The sequence below is a fragment of the Triticum dicoccoides genome, chromosome 2A (assembly GCF_002162155.2).
Source record: "Triticum dicoccoides isolate Atlit2015 ecotype Zavitan chromosome 2A, WEW_v2.0, whole genome shotgun sequence".
Taxonomy (NCBI): Eukaryota; Viridiplantae; Streptophyta; class Magnoliopsida; order Poales; family Poaceae; genus Triticum; species Triticum dicoccoides.
In genome coordinates this window covers 641,785,272-641,806,492 of record NC_041382.1, presented here as the reverse complement: position 1 = coordinate 641,806,492, position 21,221 = coordinate 641,785,272, and the positions used below count along the sequence as shown (strand labels likewise).

Here is a 21,221-nt window from a genome sequence, read left to right as displayed (position 1 = left end):
ATCATCCGATGACTCCAAGACGCACTCCTCCCGTGAAGACGAGGAGGAGGAAGAAGAGACCTCTCCCCCTCCAGCGGGGGGAGGGAAGAAAAGGAAGGCCGCCCCAACTGGGGAGGCCGAAGGGTCCAAGAAGGGGAAGACCCTTCCTCTGGACTACTCCAGCAACGCCGACGACGGCGAAGAGGAGTGGCCGCACAGGGCCAAGCCCCTGGCGAGATCGTAATTATTCGGACACCAGAGCAATTCATAGTGTTCCTTTCTTGCACAGCTCCTCCTTACGCCGAATATGACTATGCAGTCCGCCCAAGGCCGGGCTCGACGAGTCGTCGAGCGGCTCCCTGGATTCGTCGGACGTGAATTCACTTCCGCCCGCTACCTCCCCCCACCCTACGGACGACGCCGAGGTGCTGTCCCAACAGGTTCCAAGCCAGGAGGAGGTGGTCCCGGAGGCGCCGCAAGGTGACCTCCCGGACTCCAGGCGCAAAGGGGATAAAACCCCCAAGGGCTCCAAGTCCGGCCTTGAGCCGGACACCGCGCCGGAACCTTCAACAGTTCTGGACTCCGGTAGGCAACCTCCTTCCAAGAGGAGCAAGCCTACCGAACCGGTGACCTCCGTCCAACCGGAGGCACCGGACAATTTGCCGGAGGTGCTTAACGACTCCTCCATTGACGAGGAGCATCGCACTATTATGAGTGCGGTGATCCAGAAGGTTCAGTCCGCCAAGAGCGGACTGACTGAAGCATGTGCCAGCCTTCTAACAGGCTTTGAGGTAAGTAAAGAATATGTAAAAATATTACCGCATAGACAGTAGCCTCTGATGCTTTGTGCGGTGTTCTGAAAGAAAAGCCGAATAGAGGATCTAATAACATTCGCAGGAGTCTAACATAATCAAGTCAATATGCGTATGCAGGCTTCGCTGCTGGCCTCCGCCACACTGACTGCGGAGGTGGATACGCTGAAGCAAAACCTCATGCGGTCCGGGAACGAGCTCAGCCATGCCAAGAGGCAACTTGAGGAGAAGGAAGGTAAGTAATACCTTGCGCAAGTATATAGAGAAGATGTGGTTGCAAAAAATGACAGGATCAACGTGCTATTATGGGGGCCACGACCAAGGTGGCAACCCTTAAGAAAGCGCTATCTGAGGCCAAAAACAGAGCAGCCGCGGAGCGCATAGAGAGAGAGAAGCAGGAGGCGCGGGTGGAGGAGGTGCAGAAAGAGCTCCAGGCTCTCGTGAAAAAACACGAGAGTTTGGAGCTTGACTCAAAGATGCAAGCGTCCGAGCTTGCGGAAGCCCTCGAAAGCGTGAAGTCTACCAAGGCTGAAGCCCAGAAAGCCCTCCAAGAAATTGAAGCGATGAAGAAGATAGCGGCAGGTAAGGCATTCATTATGCAAACCAAGCACGTGAAAGTGAATTACTTGTTACTTACCCGAGTCCGGAGCTTTCTTGGAGCATTCGCAGATTTGCCCTGCAGTGCGTCTGATGCCGCCGCCTACTATCGAGCCGAAGAGGGGAGCTCGACGGAGAAGGTGTTCTGGTCTCAGTATGCTGAGGCCGGACACCTGGTGCCTTTGAGCGACCAGCTGAAGCAAATGGTCGAGCTCCACAAGGTGGCCGAACAGGCCATAAAGGGCCTCATAGTTCGGCTTTGGCCTGGAGAGGCTCTGCCTGGTAGCTACTTCAGGCTGGTGAGGCGGCTGGTGGATGCCTGTCCATGGCTTGAAGTAATCAAGCGCTCCGTCTACATCGAAGGTGCCCGTAGGGCGCTTGCCCGCGCTAAAGTGCACTGGGGCAAGATGGATGCGGAGAAGCTGGTGAAGGACGGGCCACCGCCGGGCAAGGAGCATCGCGTCCCGGAAGCGTATTATGAGGGCGTCCTGAAGGGTGCCCGCCTTATAGTGGATGAATGCTCCAAAGATGTAATTTTTGAGTAAACTCGCATTTGTGATCCTGTACACTGAAAACTTGTTCATATGCGCTAAGCAATGCTTTTGAATTTAAAATATTACCTTTTGTGCGGCCGTTTATCAAATTTGAGAGATGGCGAGTCGTCGGCTTCTGCCCCCATGCCACGAGTGCTGGGGTGTTCGGGATAAACATGAGCGCTCTTTTTCCCATTCTTGGGTCCTTCGAGGGAGGCGCTCAACACAACGAACAAGGCAATCGGACTATAATGCTTGAACACTCTCACTTAGCCATAGAATTCTATAATTTTAAATTTTAGTGAAGCCCCTAGTGTTCGGAAGACCGAGTTCGGGGCGCTATCCACGCCTAGGCCAGACAAAGCCGACTCCTCGCTCTAAGCGGCATAAGTCTTTAGGGTCTCGAAAACCTCTCGAACAGCGACCAGCTCTTGCCTCATCATGACGGTCAGTTTTAGCTTTCTCTACTGAGGTGCTTAGCCCAGCTCAACTGGGGCACAATCGCAGTAGTTCTCCTAGTGCTACCTTAGCCGATATAATGGAACGTAAGGTACCAAAACATAGGAGCCGGGCAAACCCAACTATTGACCCAAGACATGATTCGGAGCCGATGCATATAATGTTATAAGTTCAGGGTGCCGCACTTGTGAAAGTGTTCGGACTTCTCACACCGTATTGTGGGGTACTTAAGCCCTAGCGTATTGGCCGTACCAAAGTGTACGGGTGCAACATGCCATTAATGAACATATATTCGTAAAAAAGAGTAATGCAATAATAGACGGAAGCTATGCATTGTTTATTTAAAAAAGCTGCGATCAAAGCAGAACGAAACAAATAGTGCAACAAGCAAAAGATGGGACTATTTAACATGTCCTTTCCAGGGGCGGGCTGCGGAATGGTATGTGAAACAGGTATACTGCTCGTTATAGAGACCACCTTAGAGTTCCATAGTGCGGCGTAGCTTTCTGCTCCCCTGGTTGTTGTATCGTTTGTGCGGCAATTGTACTGCCGGACAGGCCTTCCGAAGAGTGGAGTCCTGAAAGTAAGAGAAAATGAAGAAGTCGGCAGCCCCTAGTGCGGTTTAAGCTGTGTTTCGGGCGTGCCGTGATGGTGCCCCTCCCCCTTAGCCCATGGTATTTCCATAGCGTAGTTATGTACGCGCAACACTGGTTTCGCAAGTTCACAAGGGCTGGGGTTGGGGCCGCATTGCTACGCTTGCTCGGAACGTGCCCGGCGGTCCTGTTGTAGGTTACTCCAGGCGCGCTTGACGGTGTCCAGACGTTTAATGGCTGGACTGGAGAATTTCCTTGAGAGGCTGCTTTGTACTTCCGCTACGATAGCCGCCGTATGCTCCTTCGTTCAGAGAGAGCGTTTGGTGTTTCCATTGACCGTGATGACTCCTCGAGGGCCTGGCATCTTGAGCTTGAGGTATGCGTAGTGCGGCACCGCATTGAACTTGGCAAATGCGGTTCGCCGAGCAGTGTGTGATAGCCACTGTGGAACGGGACTATGTCGAAGATTAACTCCTCGCTTTGGAAATTATCTGGAGATCACTTCAAGTGTAACTGCACCTGTATAGTTGGCCTCTACACCTGGTATGACGCCTTTAAAGGTCGTTTTAGTGGGTTTAATCCTCGAGGGATCAATGCCCATTTTCCGCACTGTATCCTGGTAAAGCAGGTTCAGGCTGCTGCCGTCGTCCATAAGGACTCTAGTGAGGTGAAATCCGTCAATAATTGGGTCTAGAACCAATGTGGCGAATCCGCCATGACGGATGCTAGTGGGGTAGTCCCTTCGATCAAAAGTGATCGGGAAGGAAGACCATGGGTTGAACTTTGGGGCGACTGGCTCCATCGCGTATACGTCCCTTAGCACATGCTTCCGCTCCCTCTTGGGGACGTGGGTTGCGTATATCATGTTCATCATCCGCACTTGTGGGGGAAAACCTTTCTGTCCACTGTTGTTCGGCGGCCGGGGCTCCTCCTCGTCATCGCTATGCAGCCCCTTGTCTCTACTTTCAGCATTTAACTTGCCTGCCTGCTTGAACACCCAACAATCCCTGTTGGTGTGATTGGCTGGTTTTTCGAGGGTGCCATGTATCTGGCATGAGCGGTCGAGTATTCGGTCCAAACTGGACGGGCCCGAAGTATTTCTTTTGAATGGATTTTTTCGCTGGCCGGGTTTAGAGCCTCTGAATCCGGCATTAACTGCCGTATCCTCAGTATTGTCGCTGTTAATGCGGCGCTTTTGCTTGTTGCGACGCGACCTACCACTTATGTCCTTGGTATCCGAATTACGAGGGCTCTTAGTCATGTTATTGCTGCGAGCTATTCAGTTGTCTTCTCCCGCGCAAAAGCGGGTCATAAGTGTGGTGAGGGCTGCCATTGATTTCGGCTTTTCCTGTCCTAGGTGCCGTGCAAGACACTCGTCGCGGATGTTATGCTTGAAGGCTGCTAGGGCCTCTGCGTTCGGACAGTCGACGATTTGATTTTTCTTAGTTAGGAACCGTGTCCAGAATTGTCTGGCCGATTCCTCTGGCTGCTGAATTATGTGGCTAAGGTCATTGGCGTCTGGTGGTCACACATAAGTGCCCTGGAAATTGTCGAGGAATGCGGTTTCCAGGTCCTCCCAACAACCAATTGATTCTGCTAGCAAGTTGTTAAGCCAATGCTGAGCTGGTCCTTTAAGCTTGAGTGGGAGGTATTTGATGGCGTGTAGGTCATCACCGCGGGCCATGTGGATATGAAGGAGATAGTCCTCGATCCATACCGCAGGATCTGTTGTGCCATCGTATGATTCGATGTTCACGGGTTTGAAACCCTCGGGGATTTGATGATCCATTACTTCATCTGTGAAGCATAGTGGGTGTGTGGCGCCTCTGTATTGGGCTATATCACGACGCAGCTCAAACGAGCTTTGTCTACTGTGTTCAGCCCGGCCGGATTTACTGTATCCGGAGTGAGAATTACCGTCTCGTGCCGTGGGGCGCCCACGCGATCCGTAGATCGATCTTGCTTGCCTTGCCTTGTCCTCCAATATATCTCATAGGTCTGGCGCATTTTCCCGTGCCTTGGTATTTTTTGAGCGGCGCCGGGGTGCGGCTTGAGTGGAGGGCCGAGAGGCCTCTCTATCACGGCCACGGGGTAGCCGGTCGGCCGCATCATGCGCTGGTGATGTAGGTTTAGGTGCTTCCTCCTCTAATCGGGGTAGCAACCTGCGCTTTGGGTAGCTCTTAGAGGGTCGTTCGAGTTCATACTCTTCGGCCGCAAGGACTTTAGTCCATCTGTCGGATAGCAAATCTTGACCAGCTCTAAGCTGTTGCTGTTTTTTCTTGAGGCTGCTCGCCGTGGCCATAAGCCTGCGTTTGAAACGCTCTTATTCGACGGGATCCTCCGGCACGACAAATTCGTCGTCGTCGAGGCTTGCCTCGTCTTCGGAGGGAGGCATATAATTATCGTCCTCGACCTCTCTGTCTGCCGCTCTCTCATGAGGGCTGGCTTCTCCATCCTCCTATGCTGAATCTTGCTGGAGGTGGTTGTCTTCGGCACTGTCCGGGGTGTTATTATCTCCCGTGCCGGAATCACCGTTTTTGCTTTGGCGGGATTTAGAGCGGCGCCGCTGACGCCGACGCTTAGGCTGCTTCTTGGAGGGGTCATCCTCCTCTGTTCCATTGCCATTGCCTTCTTTTGGGGTGTCCACCATGTATATATCATACGACGAAGTGGCTTTCCAGTGCCCTATAGGCGCTGGTTCTTGATCGTCTCCTGCATCGGCGTCCATACCGTCGATGTCTTCGGAGTCGAAGTCGAGCATGTCGGTTAAATCATCGACAGTGGCTACGAAGTGGGTGGTGGGTGGGCTTTGAATTTTTTTATCATCCGCATCCCAACCTTGCTGACCATAGTCCGGCCAGGGCTCTCCTGATAAAGAGAGAGACTTTAGTGAATTCAGAATATCGCCGAAGGGCGAGTGCTGAAAGATGTCCGCGGTGGTGAACTCCATGATCGGCGCCCAATCGGGTTCGATCGGTAGGGGCGCGGAGGGCTCGGAGTCTGGAGAGGAGTCCGGCTCCTTGGAGTCACGGGCTTCGCAGAGAATAGGGTTGGTGTTCGGCTCGATCGCCGTAGAGATTGCAGCCCCCGAGGTGGTGTCCAACCACCCATCCTTGATTGGCGCAGTTGGCTCCGAATTAAGGGTCGGAGCTGATGCGGGTGTGGCCTCCAGGGCACTATTCGGCGGCAGAGCTAGATCATGCCCATCGTGACAGTGCGGCATGCTCGGCTGCGGCTCGAATCCGTTGAAGATCAAGTCTCCGCGGAGGTCGGTTGTGTAGCTCAAACTTCCAAATCTGACCTGATGGCCAGGGGCGTAGCTTTCGATCTGCTCCAGATGGCCAAGCGAATTGGCCCACAGTGCAAAGCCGCCGAACACGAAGATCTGTCCGGGGAGAAAGGTCTCACCCTGGATCGCATCACTATTGATGATCGGAGAAGCCATCGGGCCTAAAAGTGACGACACAGAGGAACTCTCAATGAAAGCACCAATGTCAGTGTCAAAACTGGCGGATCTCGGGTAGGGGGTACGAACTGTGCGTCTAGGCGGATGGTAACAGGAGACAAGGGACACGATGTTTTTACCCAGGTTCGGGCCCTCTCAATGGAGGTAAAACCCTACTCCTGCTTGATTAATATTGATGATATGGGTAGTACAAGAGTAGATCTACCATGAGATCAGAGAGGCTAAACCCTAGAAGCTAGCCTATGGTATGATTGTTTGTTCGTCCTACGGACTAAAACCCTCCGGTTTATATAGACACCGGAGAGGGCTAGGGTTACACAGAGTCAGTTACAATGGTAGGAGATCTACATATCCGTATCGCCAAGCTTGCCTTCCACGCCAAGGAAAGTCCCTTCCGGACACGGGACGAAGTCTTCAATCTTGTATCTTCATAGTCCAGGAGTCCGGCCGAAGGTATAGTCCGGCTATCCGGACACCCCCTAATCCAGGACTCCCTCAATTAACGTTGCAGCCCGAAATGGGTCAGCACATGGAATATGCTGGCAAAATAACACATAGAGAGTAATGGAATGAAATAGGCTATTCTATATGCATATTTGGCTGGTGGAAAGCTCTATGGTTACAGTTTTGCGTAAAACCAATTTTTCCCTACTACAAAGGAATAAATTTTATTTAATTATCATGGTAGTTGTTAAACATTGAGAATGGTTGACAGCATTCTCAATCCCAATTAAGCATCATCATTAAACAAAACCCAACAAAATTAATTTTAGAGTAACATGTTGAGATTCACATGATAATCCAGGCACTAGATACTCAAGATGTCCATAACCGGGGACACGGCTAATCATGATTAGTTTATACACTCTGCAGAGGTTTGCGCACTTTTTCCCACAAGACTCGATCTCCTCCGTTTGGTTTCTCGCACTACATGGTGTTTGAGAAGACGGATGACCGAGACATAGTCTTTCAGAAGCGCTAGCACCTTACGATCGGGTAGACCGTTACACCTACTTTCCCCTACATTTGCTAGTCTACCACAGTAAGAGTTCACACAACTTAATCAACTATGCTAGAGCCTATAATAGCTTGTGGCTGTACACGGAAGTTTCTAGCATGAATAATCTCATGATCCGTTTGAGCCTGGGTGGCGGTCCAAAAGAAAAACAGGCAATCGCTGGAATACCCAGGTGCCTCAATCCACCCAGATGTGTGTTTAAGTTGCCACCTTAAATAAACCATTAATTAACAATCTCACATCTGTCATGGATACACTCACCCAATCCACGTCTACTAGCATAGCATGGCATAATAAGCAAACATAGAAGTAACTCCCAAAGGTTTGATAATAACAGGTAATAGGTACTACCTCAACTACTTCCCAAACCCACAATTTAATTAGATCATAATCATGCAATGGGTGAGGATTGATCTAATGCAATAAAACTGGGTAGAGGGAAAAGCATGATCAAAGTGTTACTTGCCTTGCTGATGATCCGAAAAACCTAGCGATTCGAAGTAGCAAGCGGCGCACTCCGGGTATTCTATCACAAACAAACAAGCATACAATAAGTACTCAACTAATGCACAGGTAAAACTCAAATAAGAGATCTAACCAGAAAGTTCAACTTAAGAACTCGGTTGAAAAAAATCAAATCGAACGAAGCAACGAAAGACAAACGGCAAAAGAAACAGGCTTCGTTTACTATTCTGGATCTAACGCAATTTTTACAGTGGCAAAAACTTGTTTGAGTTGGTTAAACGGAAAGAGGGTTTCGAGATGAAACTCCAGGCGCTTGAATCACCTGATTCCGACAAACGAGCAAAAAGTTAGACTAAAACGAAAATCGGATCAGAAACCGCAATAAGAAAAACCGTGGATTTAATCCGAGAAAAGGAAAAACGACGAACGTTCGTTAAAATGAACGAATGGATGAACGCTCGCTAATTAAATAAACTAGAAAAACCGATCTATTTAAAAAAACCGAAACTAAAAAAACCAACAAAACCGACGGAAAACTGATCGGTTTTCTAAAAAAAACGGCGGCGCGAGGTCTACCTCCGGCGACTTCGGCGAACGGCGGCGGCGGTCCGGCGGCGGCGGCGCGGGCGGCGGCGGCGGCGCGGCCTAGGGTTTCGGGGGCGGGGCGGCTTGGGACTGGCCTCGGGCCTCGGGGCGCTATAAAAAGGCCCGGCCAGGCGGAGTCCCGGCCGTTTACGGCCCAAGGTCGGTTCGGACTCTTTTTTTTTAATAATTACGCTCGTAAAAAACTACAGGAATACTAAACGGAGTCCAAAAATCCCAAAATATTTTTTTCCCGGCTTCTAAAATCAAGCCGCACAGGATGAACATTTATTTGGGGCCTAAATACAATTTTGAAAAACGCGCATTTTCCTAAATTCAAATAAAATAGCAAATAAAACCAAATAAAATCTTATTTGATTTTTTATTAAATCCCCAATATTTCTTTATTTTGGGAAAGTCATTTTATTCCCTCTCTCATAATTTTTATAATAGAAATAATTGAAGATAAAATAAATAAAATCAAATGATCCTATTTTCAAAATTTGAGACAACTCAAATATGAAAATAACGAAATCCCCAACTCTCTCCGAGGGTCCTTGAGTTGCGTGAAATTTCTAGGATCAACCAAAATGCAATAAATATGATATGCAATGATGATCTAGTGTATAACATTCCAAATTGAAAATTTGGGATGTTACACACAGGCGAGCTCGATGCGATTCAATGGCGGCGAGACAGGATGGGGCAGCGGCATAGGACGAAGTAGGGATCACGAGGGAGCTCCAGGACACGAAGAAGGCTCAAGAGGATGAGGTATGTGGGAGGACAGGGGGTCCACTTGCCGGAGTGTGCCGGTGTGCATGTCAGCCACGCAATCGCCATGTGAACTGGCGCACGTGGTGCACTCTGGTCGGCCAAATCATGTCCATCGTGTAGTCTCTCCAAGCTAGGTTACACCTGAGGTGATTGCTCGAAGAAACACATTGTGGTTAGATGGGAATGGTCCTCTGAAGTTTGTTGTATCCAACTGTTGCATGAAACAGTGATCAACAGGGATGGATAAGTGATAGAACAAGATGTCTCAGAGGTTTAGGGTAGGAAGGACAAGAAACCTGTGAAGTTTGGAGGGATTTGGACCTAGACTTAATATAGTTGCTTTACAACTGCATAATCTTGTCCAGAATCAAGATCATGAAGTAGCACTCATATAGATGATTGGATTAAGCTGGCATTTGGTGTAGATGATTAATTTGGTCATATAAATATACTGTAAAAAATTTATACCATTTGGATACACCAAAATGGTACTTCCTTCACAGTGGTCCTCTCTGGACAGAATTTTATAAAAATTCTAGAGAAGTAATGGATGAATGAAATGATCCCAAAGTTGGTGGAGAGATTTTATATGGGTAGGAGCATGTCCTATTAAATTTTCAGCAATAATGAAGCAATATAAAATATAGTTGCTTCACACTCTGAAAATCTGATCCAGAAACCAAGATTTGAAGGTGTGATCACATAGATAGTTTAATGGAGCTGAACATTGGTGAAGATTCATGATTAGGGAACATGAAGGAGCTTGCCAAATTTCAACTCATTTGGATACTCCTAGCTGGTACTTCCTTCAACGAGGCTTCCATCTGACATAAACTTTAGAAATTTGCCGACGAAGATTCACTAGGAAAATGAAGTTTAATTTTGTCATGTGGCAATTATTTTGATAATAGAGAATGCCCAAAAAGTTTGGGAGCAATCAAGAAAAGATATGTGACACTTCCTTCACAAAAAGCCACACTGGACAGAATGAAAGAATGAATATTGATGAATTATTTTTTGGGCTAGGAAAGGAATGTTTGGACATATTTGGGGCATATATGATCCAAACAATTTATGAGAATTATTTGAGAATTTTAGGAAAGACAGAAACATAGGTTGCTTCACAACCTAGGGCAAACAGGGCTATTCCTTTAATAGAAAAAGGAATATTCCCAAGTAAAAGAATATTGGGATTGATCCAAGATGGGAAATGACACGATCTTGGGATGGTTTTGAGGATGACAAGCCACTTTGGAGCCTGAGAAGAGATTATCTTCCCAGGTTTCAGGACCACAAAGCCACAGAAAAGCAATTCAAATAAAAAATCCAAAGAAAAACAAAAGAAAAAGAAAGGGCCAAAATCCAGGGTGTCACATCCATGGGCACCTCGCCATCATGGATCGTGACATGCAGGAGGGTATGAGCAAAAATTGAGTGGGGAGAGGGGGCTTTGAGGATGTGGGCGTCGCTCGGGAGCTTCTCTCCCGCAGGGAGCTCGGGCGTGGAGGCTTGACGATCTACTCTGCGTCGTCGTCCAAACAGACGACGGGGTGGCTCGCGCGACCTAGCGAGGACGCTCGCCTGACGACCTCCGGCGGCCTTGAGCGCAGGTAATGGCGCCGGCCTCGGACGCGGGTCATGGTGGCTGCCTCGAGCGCAGGAAGACGGGGCGGCCTCGAGCGCGAGGAGAAGTACAAGCACGATGGCGGCTTGAGCAAGTCCATTCTCCGGCGAATTTCGTCTACATCGTGCATGAAGCCTCCTCCCGACGCCATCCTCTTCTCGTGGGTGTCACCGCTGCGGCATTGTCAGCATGACCGACTCCGGCTATCTACCTAGCTGCTACCTGCTTGTATGCTTGTCACTTCGCAAACACAGGTCCTCCCCCTGGAGTGAATTACAGGAAACCACCACTTTGAAGGCTAGGTTTGCAGAAAACACTACGTTACATTTTTTCGACAAAAAACACCATGTCTTGCGCAATCTTTTTGCAAAAAACACTAATCGACGGATTTGGCTCGATTGAGCATGTTTATGACAGACTGGGCCCGCTACTTAGGCTGACGTGGCACCGCCTAAGTAACAGCTACGTAGGCTAACGTTATCATCATGTGTGGCCCTGTGGGATCCACCTATCATCGAAAGAAAAAAAGGAAAAACAATCTGGTGCTCATCAACTTCCTGTCGTTGCACCAATTCGTCCAGATTCGTTGCTGCTCGTCGTGTCTGCTCACCACGTCCACCGTGCGTCACGCCACTGTTGCCCGTTGCATTTGCCGCGGGCTGCACCTCACTACTGCTCGGTGCGTCCGCCGCGGGCTGCGCCTTGCTGCTGCTCGTCGCGTCCGACGCTGACATGCCTCACTGGTCGTTGCGTTCGCCCCGCGCCACGCCCGCTAGTGCCACGCCTCACTACTCGCTGCGCCCACTGCCTGTTGCTCGCCGCCCCTGCTGCTCACTGCCGCTGCTTGCCTTGTGTGCTACTGCTGTTGCTCGAGCCATCATGGCCTCATCCCGCCCCTGGGTGAGGTAGATGCGACCGCCCGCCCTGCCCCGGCCGAGGCAGAGAAGCCCCGACTTGGCACCGTCGACCTGTGTGCTGCACGCTAGCTGCTCGATGAAATGCTAAAGAGGGGAGTGTTGCACTGACAAACGGGGCCATGTGGAGCAAAACGATTCAATGCAATAGTGTGAAAATTTTGTGCCACATCGGCCTGACTGGCGGGCCCTATCTGTCATAATCTCACTTAACGGAGGCAGATCCACCGATCAGGGGTTTTTGTAAAAAAATTACTCAAGACGTGGTGGTTTCTGCAAAGGAATATAACGTAGTGTTTTCTGCAAACCTAGCCTTCAAAGTGGCGATTTTCTGCAAATTACTCCCACCCCGCCTTTTTGATTTCCCGTTTGTTCGCCATTTTCCTACTGAATGTTTTTAATTTCCTGCCCCGGTGTGGAAATGGTTGCTTCCATGGTAAATTTTATTGTGAAAATGGCTAATTCTACGCATTATCTTTCATATGTATACACATTCACGAAAAAATTGTAGCTGAAATATGTGTTTTGTGTGATCTGCCATTTCATACTGATGTTAATGTATTTATAATTCCACTTCTTATCAATTTGCCATGCTACTGAATAAATACATGGCAACTATCCTACTGTCCGGCGCTGAAAATTGCCATATGTTCTGATATGTCATATGATACGGCAGTTAATGCATTTACATTTATCCTCTCATCATTTTGCCATGCTACTTAATAAATAGATGGCAAACAGCCCTATGTGTGGAACTGTAAGAACTTGCCTTGTTTGCCATGTTTCCCAAACCACAACACATCATTCTTTTTCCACATTTCTGAATAAATACATGGCAGATCCCTCTCTGTAAAAGCCTGAAATTTGCCATGTTTCATGTTTGTCATGTATGTTAACAGGTAACAAGGAATTGGGACGCTACTGTACCAAATGCTTGGCAAGTTCATCAACTCCATAACCCATCAATTGCCCCAGTTGAAACTGATTTTTTTGACATGTTTGCCATCTTCATGCCAACCACAACCCATCATTCTTAATGGTACTAAATATATATACATGGCAACTCCCCCATGTCCAATAAGCCTAAATTTTCCCTGTTGGTTTCATAGCAGATGGCAACTCCCCCATGTGTATTTACATTCTCCTACTCAACATTTTGCCATGTTACTCAATAACTACATGGCAAATATCCTAATGTTGAGCGATGAAATTTTACCATGTGTTGTGATATGCCATATGATAAGGTACTTAATGCATTTACATTTTTCCTCTCATCATTTTTTCAATGCTACCAAATAAATACAACGACAATTTACTTGATCATTTGTTTTGTGTTATTTTCACATACACGACAATTTTATTACGCACAAGATGGCATTTTTGGTAAAAACACCATGACAAATTGAACATGGCAATTTCAATGTTACTATTGTGGCAAATTTAATCCATAGAACATGGCATCCTTTTTTCATGTACCATGCCATTATTACTCCATGTGCCATGGCATTTTGACTATGCATTTGCCATGGCAATTTATTTGATCATTTTGTTTGTGTTATTTCACATACATGGGAATTTTATTACGCAAAAGATGGCAATTTTGGTGAAACTACCAGGGCAAAATGGAACATGCATTTGCCATGGCAACATTTGATCAATTTTTATAACTTCACATTCTTGGCAAATTTCTTTCATGGTTAAATTGATAAAAAAACACGGCAAATTTTGAATATGAATTTTGTCATGGCAATTTTCTTGATAATTTGTTTGTGTTATTTTCACATACACGCAATTTTATTACACACAAGATTGCGTTTTTGGTAAAAACACCATGACAAAATTGAATGTACATTTTCCATGGCAATGCTTTATCATTTTTTGTATTGTTTCACATTTCATTGCAAATTTTCTTCATAAAGCATGGCGAATTTGGTAAAGAAAACCACAACATGTTTTAATATGCATTGCCAACGACGATTTTTTGCCATGGCAAATTATGCACTACTGTAGATTTTTTCACATATGGTAGTTATTGCTTTGATTTTGCATAGGATTTTTATACATGTTTGCCATGGATAATGGTAATTATTCCTATGGGCTTCATAACATGGAAAATTCATTTTTGTTGACATGGCAAATTCTCTTATGTTCACTTGGCACACTCATAACATTTTTCCTTCTTTAGGCTTTTTGTTTTGTAGCACGACAAATTCATAAATGAGCACATGGCAAATTCGTATATGAGCACATGGCAAAATTGTTTTATGGATCATGGCAATTTTTAGCACACATATAGTTGCCATCACTTTTATCAAAATGTTTCAAGCAGAATTATTAATCAATTATTTTTTGTAGTGACACAAAATCAAGTCAACGATGACTTTATCCATGGTAAATTGTGCGCTCCTTTTAGGTTTTTCACACATGGCAATAATTGCCTCGATTTTTTCATAGGATTTTTATACATGTTTGCAATGGATAATGATAAATATTTCTATGGGCTTCATAACATGGCAAATTCATTTTTTTTTCACATGACAAATTCGCTTATGATCACATGGCACATTCATAACATTTTTTCTTTCTTTATGCTTTTGTTTCGTAGCACGGCAAATTCATGTATGAGCACACAACAAATTCATATATGAGCACATGTCAATTTTTCTTTTTGTTTCCAAAACACCTACATATTTAGAGATCGTAAGATTTAGAGATTGTTTTTAGATCATTTTGCCATGATTTAGAGATTGTTTTACCATATCAATGAACTATGTTCATAACAAGTTTTTTTTAAGTTGCCATGGCACAAATTTTTCTGAATTTGCCATCGGCTAAAGATAAAAAATAAAAAATTGCCATGTCACACATTTTTCTATATTGCCATGAATCAGAGTTTGCTTAATTTCTTAGGCCATGGCAAACTCAACCGCTCGACCATGACATATTTGTTTTCAAAGACATGGCAATTTAGTTTTATACCCATGGCAACTTATTGTGAGTCCCGTGACAATTTAGTTTCTTAATTGACAATGACAAATTTTGCTTTTCCTACTATCATGGCAAATTTATTTTTGAAGACATGTCAATTTTGATTTTCGTACCCATGGCTACTTTAGTTTTTCATGCACCCATGGCAAATTTATTTTCATAACCATGGCAATTTATTTTCTTCATGGAAAAATTTAGTTTTTACAGTACAATCGTCATTTGCAATATGAGCAATTTATTTGCCATTTTGTTGTGTACATATTTTCTTGATATAAGTAGTTTTCTATAGACTTGCCTTTGACCTACAAAGTTTTCATTCATGTTTTTGGAGTACAGCATGGTGATTTTTTTGAGCATCAGTACAGACACAAGCGCTCATATACACACGCATACACTCATCCCTATGAACGCACACACGCACACCCTACCTCTATGAGCACCTCCGAGAGACTGAGCCGGCATATCATCTTGAGATTTACGAAGTCACCGTAGGCGCCTCGTCGTCGACGGGAACGTCTCCTCCTACTGAAAGCGCATCGCCGAAAATCCTAAAATAAATCCAGAAATAATGCGAGCACCAGGATTTGAACCCTGGTGGGTTGGGGATACCGGTGTCCACCTAACCAACTCAATCATAGGTTGATTCAGCATGGTGATTTTCTAGATTGTATGGTTTCTTTGTTCTTTTTGTCAGAAAATAGGGTTTTTAAATGATAATTAGTGGCGCTATTGGTTGGGCCAGGTAGCCCAGCCGAAAAAATCTTAGCTGGTTCGGGCTAGGAGGTTCCCCATCCGTGCGGACGGAGGGATCGCTCGTACCGAACGTTTTCGTTCGGAAGGAGGGATCGCTTGCACCGAACGAAGTGTTCGGGCGAAGTGCTCAGCCTCCACACGGGTGACCGATATCAGCGCTAAAAAAAGAGCTCCTGTAGTAAATTAAAAAAAAAGGAAACGTTTAAAGCCGGACGACCGGCTGAAACTCGACCGGTCACGTCCACGCTGGGTACAGGCCCACCCACCACTGCTTAGTTGTCTCCCTTATCCCGCAGGAAGCGCTCCATACCATTCGTTCCTTTTCCTTATCCTCTCACTCGTCTTCTTCCCATGTGGCTCTCTCAAATAAATTCTCGCCGGTGATGACCGCCGTCGATGTCGGGAGCAGCCGTCGTCCACCAGCCCCCGCTGCTCCGGTGAGTGGCCGCCATCCACCCCGCCCCGCGCTGCTCCGGCGGGCATCCGCCCACCCACCACCACAGCCGTGCGGCAACCCAGCTTGCGGCGCGGAGTGGGGTGCTTCAACCGGCGGCGATCATGCTACAACGGCGGCGAGCGGGAGTGGCAGCCGGTGGCGACCGAGGATGACCGCAGGCTGCCATCGGGTGCTGCACCGACAAGCAATTTTGCTGGAAGCACGGCAACAAGTGTGAGAGATCCGGTGAGGTTCTTTTTTGCTGGAAGCAGCCCCAAATTTTGCTACCATTGTCTTATTTTTTTGCTGGAATCAGTCAATTTTTTGCCACCATGGTTGTGTTTTTGCTGGAACCAGCGTACCAATTTGCTACCATCATGTTTGATTTTTGCTGGAACCAAGCTCAAATTTTGTTACCATGTTTTTGTTTGGTAGAAGTAGGACCAGAGTACCAATTTTGCTACAACCATCTTCGGTTTTTGCTGGAACCAATCAAAAAATTTGCTACCATGTCATTTTGTTTGATGGAACTAGTGTACCAGTTTTTTGCTACCACCGTCTCAAGTTTTGCTACTATCAACATGGTTAATTGGTATATCCTTTTTCACGACGCACTGAGACCCACGACTATGTGTTTTTGCTGCAACCATTCTTGTCTTTGCTACTACGGTGTTCAGGATTGATGCTTATGTTGACTGTTTTTGCTACTACCATGGATGAACAATGGAAGGCCATGGAGTTGATTTGCTGGGATGGTGGACGGCGATGGTGGCGGAGCTGCAACGGCGGTTGGTGGTGGGGATGCGATCGTGTGCCCCCGTGCTGCAACCACGGGGCGGTTGGGAGTTCCAACGACGACCTCGGGCATGACGGCGGTGATCTCGCGCGCGACGACGACGACTTGTTTGCGGCGCGCTGGCACGAGACACTGACGGCAAGCGCAGGTCACGGGGCGGCCGACGAGCGTATTGCTGTGCGGCCGTGCGGGAGGCTGGGAGTGCGGATGAAGACGACCAGATGCGCTCGGTCGCGTTGGGCTCTATCCTCTTTTTTTGGGAGAGATAAACGCAAGATCGTACGGTCTGAAAGGGATGTATCGTGTGGTAGGGCAGCGACCGGCCCAAATTTAGGCCGGTGCGCCGGCGCCTATCATTCCCCTAAAAAAAAAGACCTCCCGTAGTTCTTTTCCAGATCCAGATGTTATTCTTATGTTCCCTCCCAAAAAAATGTATTCTTCTGTGGCTGGGCCGAAGAAGAATGTCCCGAACGCCATTGTCACAGATCCAATAAGGTTCAGGCAACTGGGCCAAACCCCCTCAAAAGAAAAGAAAAAGAGGGTAAGTGGCCCAAACTGGTAGAATGTGCAGCATAAGGGGAACCCTAGGCGATCGGATCCATCCTCCCCGGCCGCAGGTTCCGCCACCCCCTGCAGCAACACAACCCCGCAATCCCCTGCCCCGCCGCCGGTCCGAACCCCTGCCGTCCGCCGCCGACCACCACCGCGATCGTTCGTTGCCACCACCTGCGCTGCCTGGGCTATTATGCCTGGCTGCGTTTTGGGCGAAATAATCTCGCTGGAGACAGAGGCGGGAGAAGAGTCGTCGATTTCGTTGTGCAATCGGGTAAGAGAGGAGGAGTTTGATTGCTGTTTGTGCGGCAAGCGCAGTCCAAAAGGAGTAATTATTATTCGGAGTTTGTGTGTTGAGAAGTTGTAACCAGATACTCCTCCCTCTCCTCTAACAATCTCCTCCCTTTTGGAGGAGAGCCGGCCCAAATAAACAAAGGAGTGGGAGGAGTAGGAGGGGTTGCTCATCTATCGAATAAGTTGGCGTCCCTGATTTGTTTTTCGCCGGCGATTAGTCTGCTTTGTTGCGCCGGCCCAAATGAACATAGCAGGAGCGGAGTATTCGAATAAGGCCAGCTCAGGCGTCCGCCATTGTCACAGATCCAATAAGGTCGATCCGATTAGCGCATATCTCCCGACATCATTAAGGCCAGTTGTTGGTCCGATCAGCCACAATGTAAGTTTTTCTTCTTTTGTACCTTATGTTTGTTCTTCACACAAGGTTCATCCCCAAAAGGCTGATTATTTGTTGTTCCAACTAAATGCAATTCAGAAAGCGACTCGCATTGAAGACGCTGCTGACGATGGAGACGGGGACAGACTTAGCAAGCTCCCAAATGACCTTTTGCTCAACATTCTGGAGAGGGTGGACACACTCGATGCATTAAGGGCCTGCTTCCTCTCCAAGCAAATGCTGAAGCTCCCCACCTTGCTCTCGCAACTCTTCCTAAGCGCTGGTTCCATTCCAGGTCACCATGATTCAGCTCGTGTTTTCAGACCAAGTGAAGTACTCCGAACCAACCGCGCTGTGGCTCATGTAACGGGTAACATATTGAGCACAAGGAGCCCGGAGATCACCATCAGCAAACTCAAAATCAAATTCGTCTTGACACAGCATGAGTCTCTCACCATTGGCAAATCTGTCGCGCGTGCGATGGCAACCCAGAAGGTTGGCGAAGCCGAGTTTGAGGTCACAACGGACAAGGCTTATAAGATCTGCTCTCCTGCTGATTTCCTCCACTTTGGGAAGCAGTTCAATGATTTTGTCGGTGCTTGTCCGGATGCATTTGCTGGCCTTACGCGCCTGTGGCTGCGCAATATGAGGTTTGGTGAATTCGACATCCCCAACATCCTCAGCACTTGCAAGCTCTTGGAGTCTTTGCGTTTAAGCCATTGCGATTCAGGGATCCATTCTGTGCTGCAAGTAGAACATGCTCAACTTGCTGAGCTCGAGATCGACCAGGGGAAATTTGAGAGAGTTGAGCTGATATGTCTACCAAAACTCCAACGTGTGAGATATAATAATTGGTGCTCTTATGAAGATCCCCTATATTTTGGTTTTGCACCACAGCTTTCGAAGCTCATCCTCACTAAAACTGCTGTCCGTTTGCAAAAGACCCTTGAGTTAAGTCAGCTCCTTGCTAATGTTTCTTCCATAAGCGATCTTCATCTGGATTTTAGAAGTGAAAAGGTACTCATTAGTCATTTGAATCATATCTGTCCATTCTTGCTCTATATATGATGGTTATATATGTAAATAACAATGGTAACTTAAGTTGGTCTTCTCCGCTAGTTGAGAATGTGATCTATTATGAAACCTGCACTGAGTTTGTAAATTGTTTTTCTGTCCCAGATTTGGGTCCTGCCAGAATGCCCAAAACTGCTCACGCCTGTGCTCAGCAAACTACAGCATGTGAATCTGGACCATCTTCCTGAAGGCTGTGATTTAGCTTGGACAATGTTTATTCTTGAAGCTGCACCCTCTTTAAAAGAGCTGTGCATCACATTATGGGATCATTGGTGCATAATGGCGACAGACAATGAGTTTCGGAAGAAATATGGTTTCTGTGAAAAGATCGACATGAAGTGGAAGCCATATGCCCCTGATTTCAAGCACAAGAATCTGGCTAAGCTCACCATCTATGGCTTCCAACCCGACGACAACCTTCTGCGATACATTAGGTCTGTCATGGAACATGCGGTTAATATGGCAGAGATATCTCTGCATGACAGGAAGGTGTGTGTGAGCTGTAGTGACTCGGATTCTGAGATCAAGGACAAGTTTTGTACATCAAGATATCCACGAACTGCCGAGAAGAGGAAGCAGACAACCGAGGAGTTAGGTTCGCTTGCTATGATTCACTTCAAGTCCTAATTCAAAAAATGTTTTTCTTCGAAAATCACCTGTTCTATCACCGATTACTTGTATTAGATTGGCCAAATTGACGACCTAGGAAACGCCCTATAAACTGAGAGAGTAGTAGTAATCGGTACTAAATCATCGATTAATCAATGAATAGAGACAGACGAGCTAAAAATTAACTTAGCCAGTAGTAATGCATGTTCAGCATTTTATTTGGTAGCCAACAGGAACAGTTAGGATTGCAAATAAGGTCTTTTTATTCTGTAGCCAACAGAAACACATAGGATTGCGATTAAGAACAAATTAGTCAGGCTACTTCCAATGCATTAGTGTTTATATGAGGTGCTAAACATATTAAAAACTTTAGCAACTAAAGCCCTCAATACATAGGTGCTTAACTTGTTGGTGCTAAGCATCCTTTATTTAATGATTTTACAACTAAAGTTCTTCATGCATTGGTGGGATTCTTTCATTTAAGTGTTTTGCCTAGGTTCTCGCGCTTGGCATTGTTTCTTCCTGGGTCACCACACTCATCTCTCTTTTCTTAATTACCTTGTCACATCAGATTTTTTGTCTACATGACATCCTTAGCACTTGTACAAGGTGGAGCATTGGAAGGAGCCTCATAAACATTGGACTGGTCAATCACAGGCACAAGCAATTCAAAGATATTGTGTTCCGTGTATCATCATTAACTCTGGTGGGTCACGTCACACTGCCACAACGGACGTACACCAACCCAACTCCGCATGTACTGTTCTTCTTCCCTACAGATTTACCTCGCCCAGGGCTCCAACCTTAAAATTTGAAACTTTTTTGCGACTTTATTGGCAAGGGCATTTACAGTCAAATGTCATATCAAGTGAAATTTTAACAACCTAGCACAGCTCAAACATACCTTTGAAAATATAAAGATAAAATAAAAATACCATTGGTGAATATTGACATTCAGAAAATGTTTATTCTTTTCAATCAGCTTCTCGAGCAATGCACTTGACCTATTTGATTGTTGAGGCTTAAGCAATTTTTCGATAAAGGGTGAGTTTTATTGGCTCAAATGGAGCATCGAGAAGATACAATATGAGCACACACCCGGCCTCTGCATAATTAAAATGCACACAGCCAGCCCAACACACACACGCAAAAAAAAAACGCCAACAACTAGGAAGGTCACAAGACCAAAAGCTATGCATCGGCGTGGAGAAGAGAAAATAAAAAGGAAAAAGGTGGAGAAGAGAAAATAAAAAGGAAAAAGGAAAAAAAAACTCCAAAGCAATCAGATCAGCAATGGACAAACTACAACTAATACCATATCCGCACCAACCATTGACATCACATGGAGGCCGATGTTCTTCAATAGCAACGCCTTCAGGAAGGAAGCGACACTCAAGCGCCGCCGTTGCCGGATCCAACTACAAAGGTCAGAATCAAGGTTTTCACCCTGAAAGATAGTCTGAACATATCCAAGCAATGCCTCCAACAAGGTAACGACATATAGAACATCGCCATTGCCAGGTA

General features: G+C 46.6%; 1 protein-coding gene across 4 annotated transcripts; it reads left to right on the top strand.

Moving 5' to 3' along the window:
• Positions 1 to 17,368: 17,368 nt before the first annotated feature.
• Positions 17,369 to 20,580, top strand: LOC119355936. Of its 4 annotated transcripts, none has more exons than XM_037622832.1 (4): positions 17,369 to 18,017; positions 18,114 to 19,031; positions 19,194 to 19,678; positions 20,269 to 20,580. In XM_037622832.1, exons 1-4 carry the CDS (start codon positions 17,880 to 17,882, stop codon positions 20,330 to 20,332), a joined length of 1,605 nt encoding a protein of 534 aa, XP_037478729.1. In that variant the 5' UTR covers positions 17,369 to 17,879; the 3' UTR covers positions 20,333 to 20,580. The 4 variants fall into 4 exon arrangements, with proteins under 4 accessions (XP_037478729.1, XP_037478728.1, XP_037478730.1 ...); XM_037622831.1 differs by having other exon boundaries at positions 19,194 to 19,708; XM_037622834.1 differs by having other exon boundaries at positions 17,370 to 18,017; positions 19,194 to 19,683.
• Positions 20,581 to 21,221: the final 641 nt, after the last annotated feature.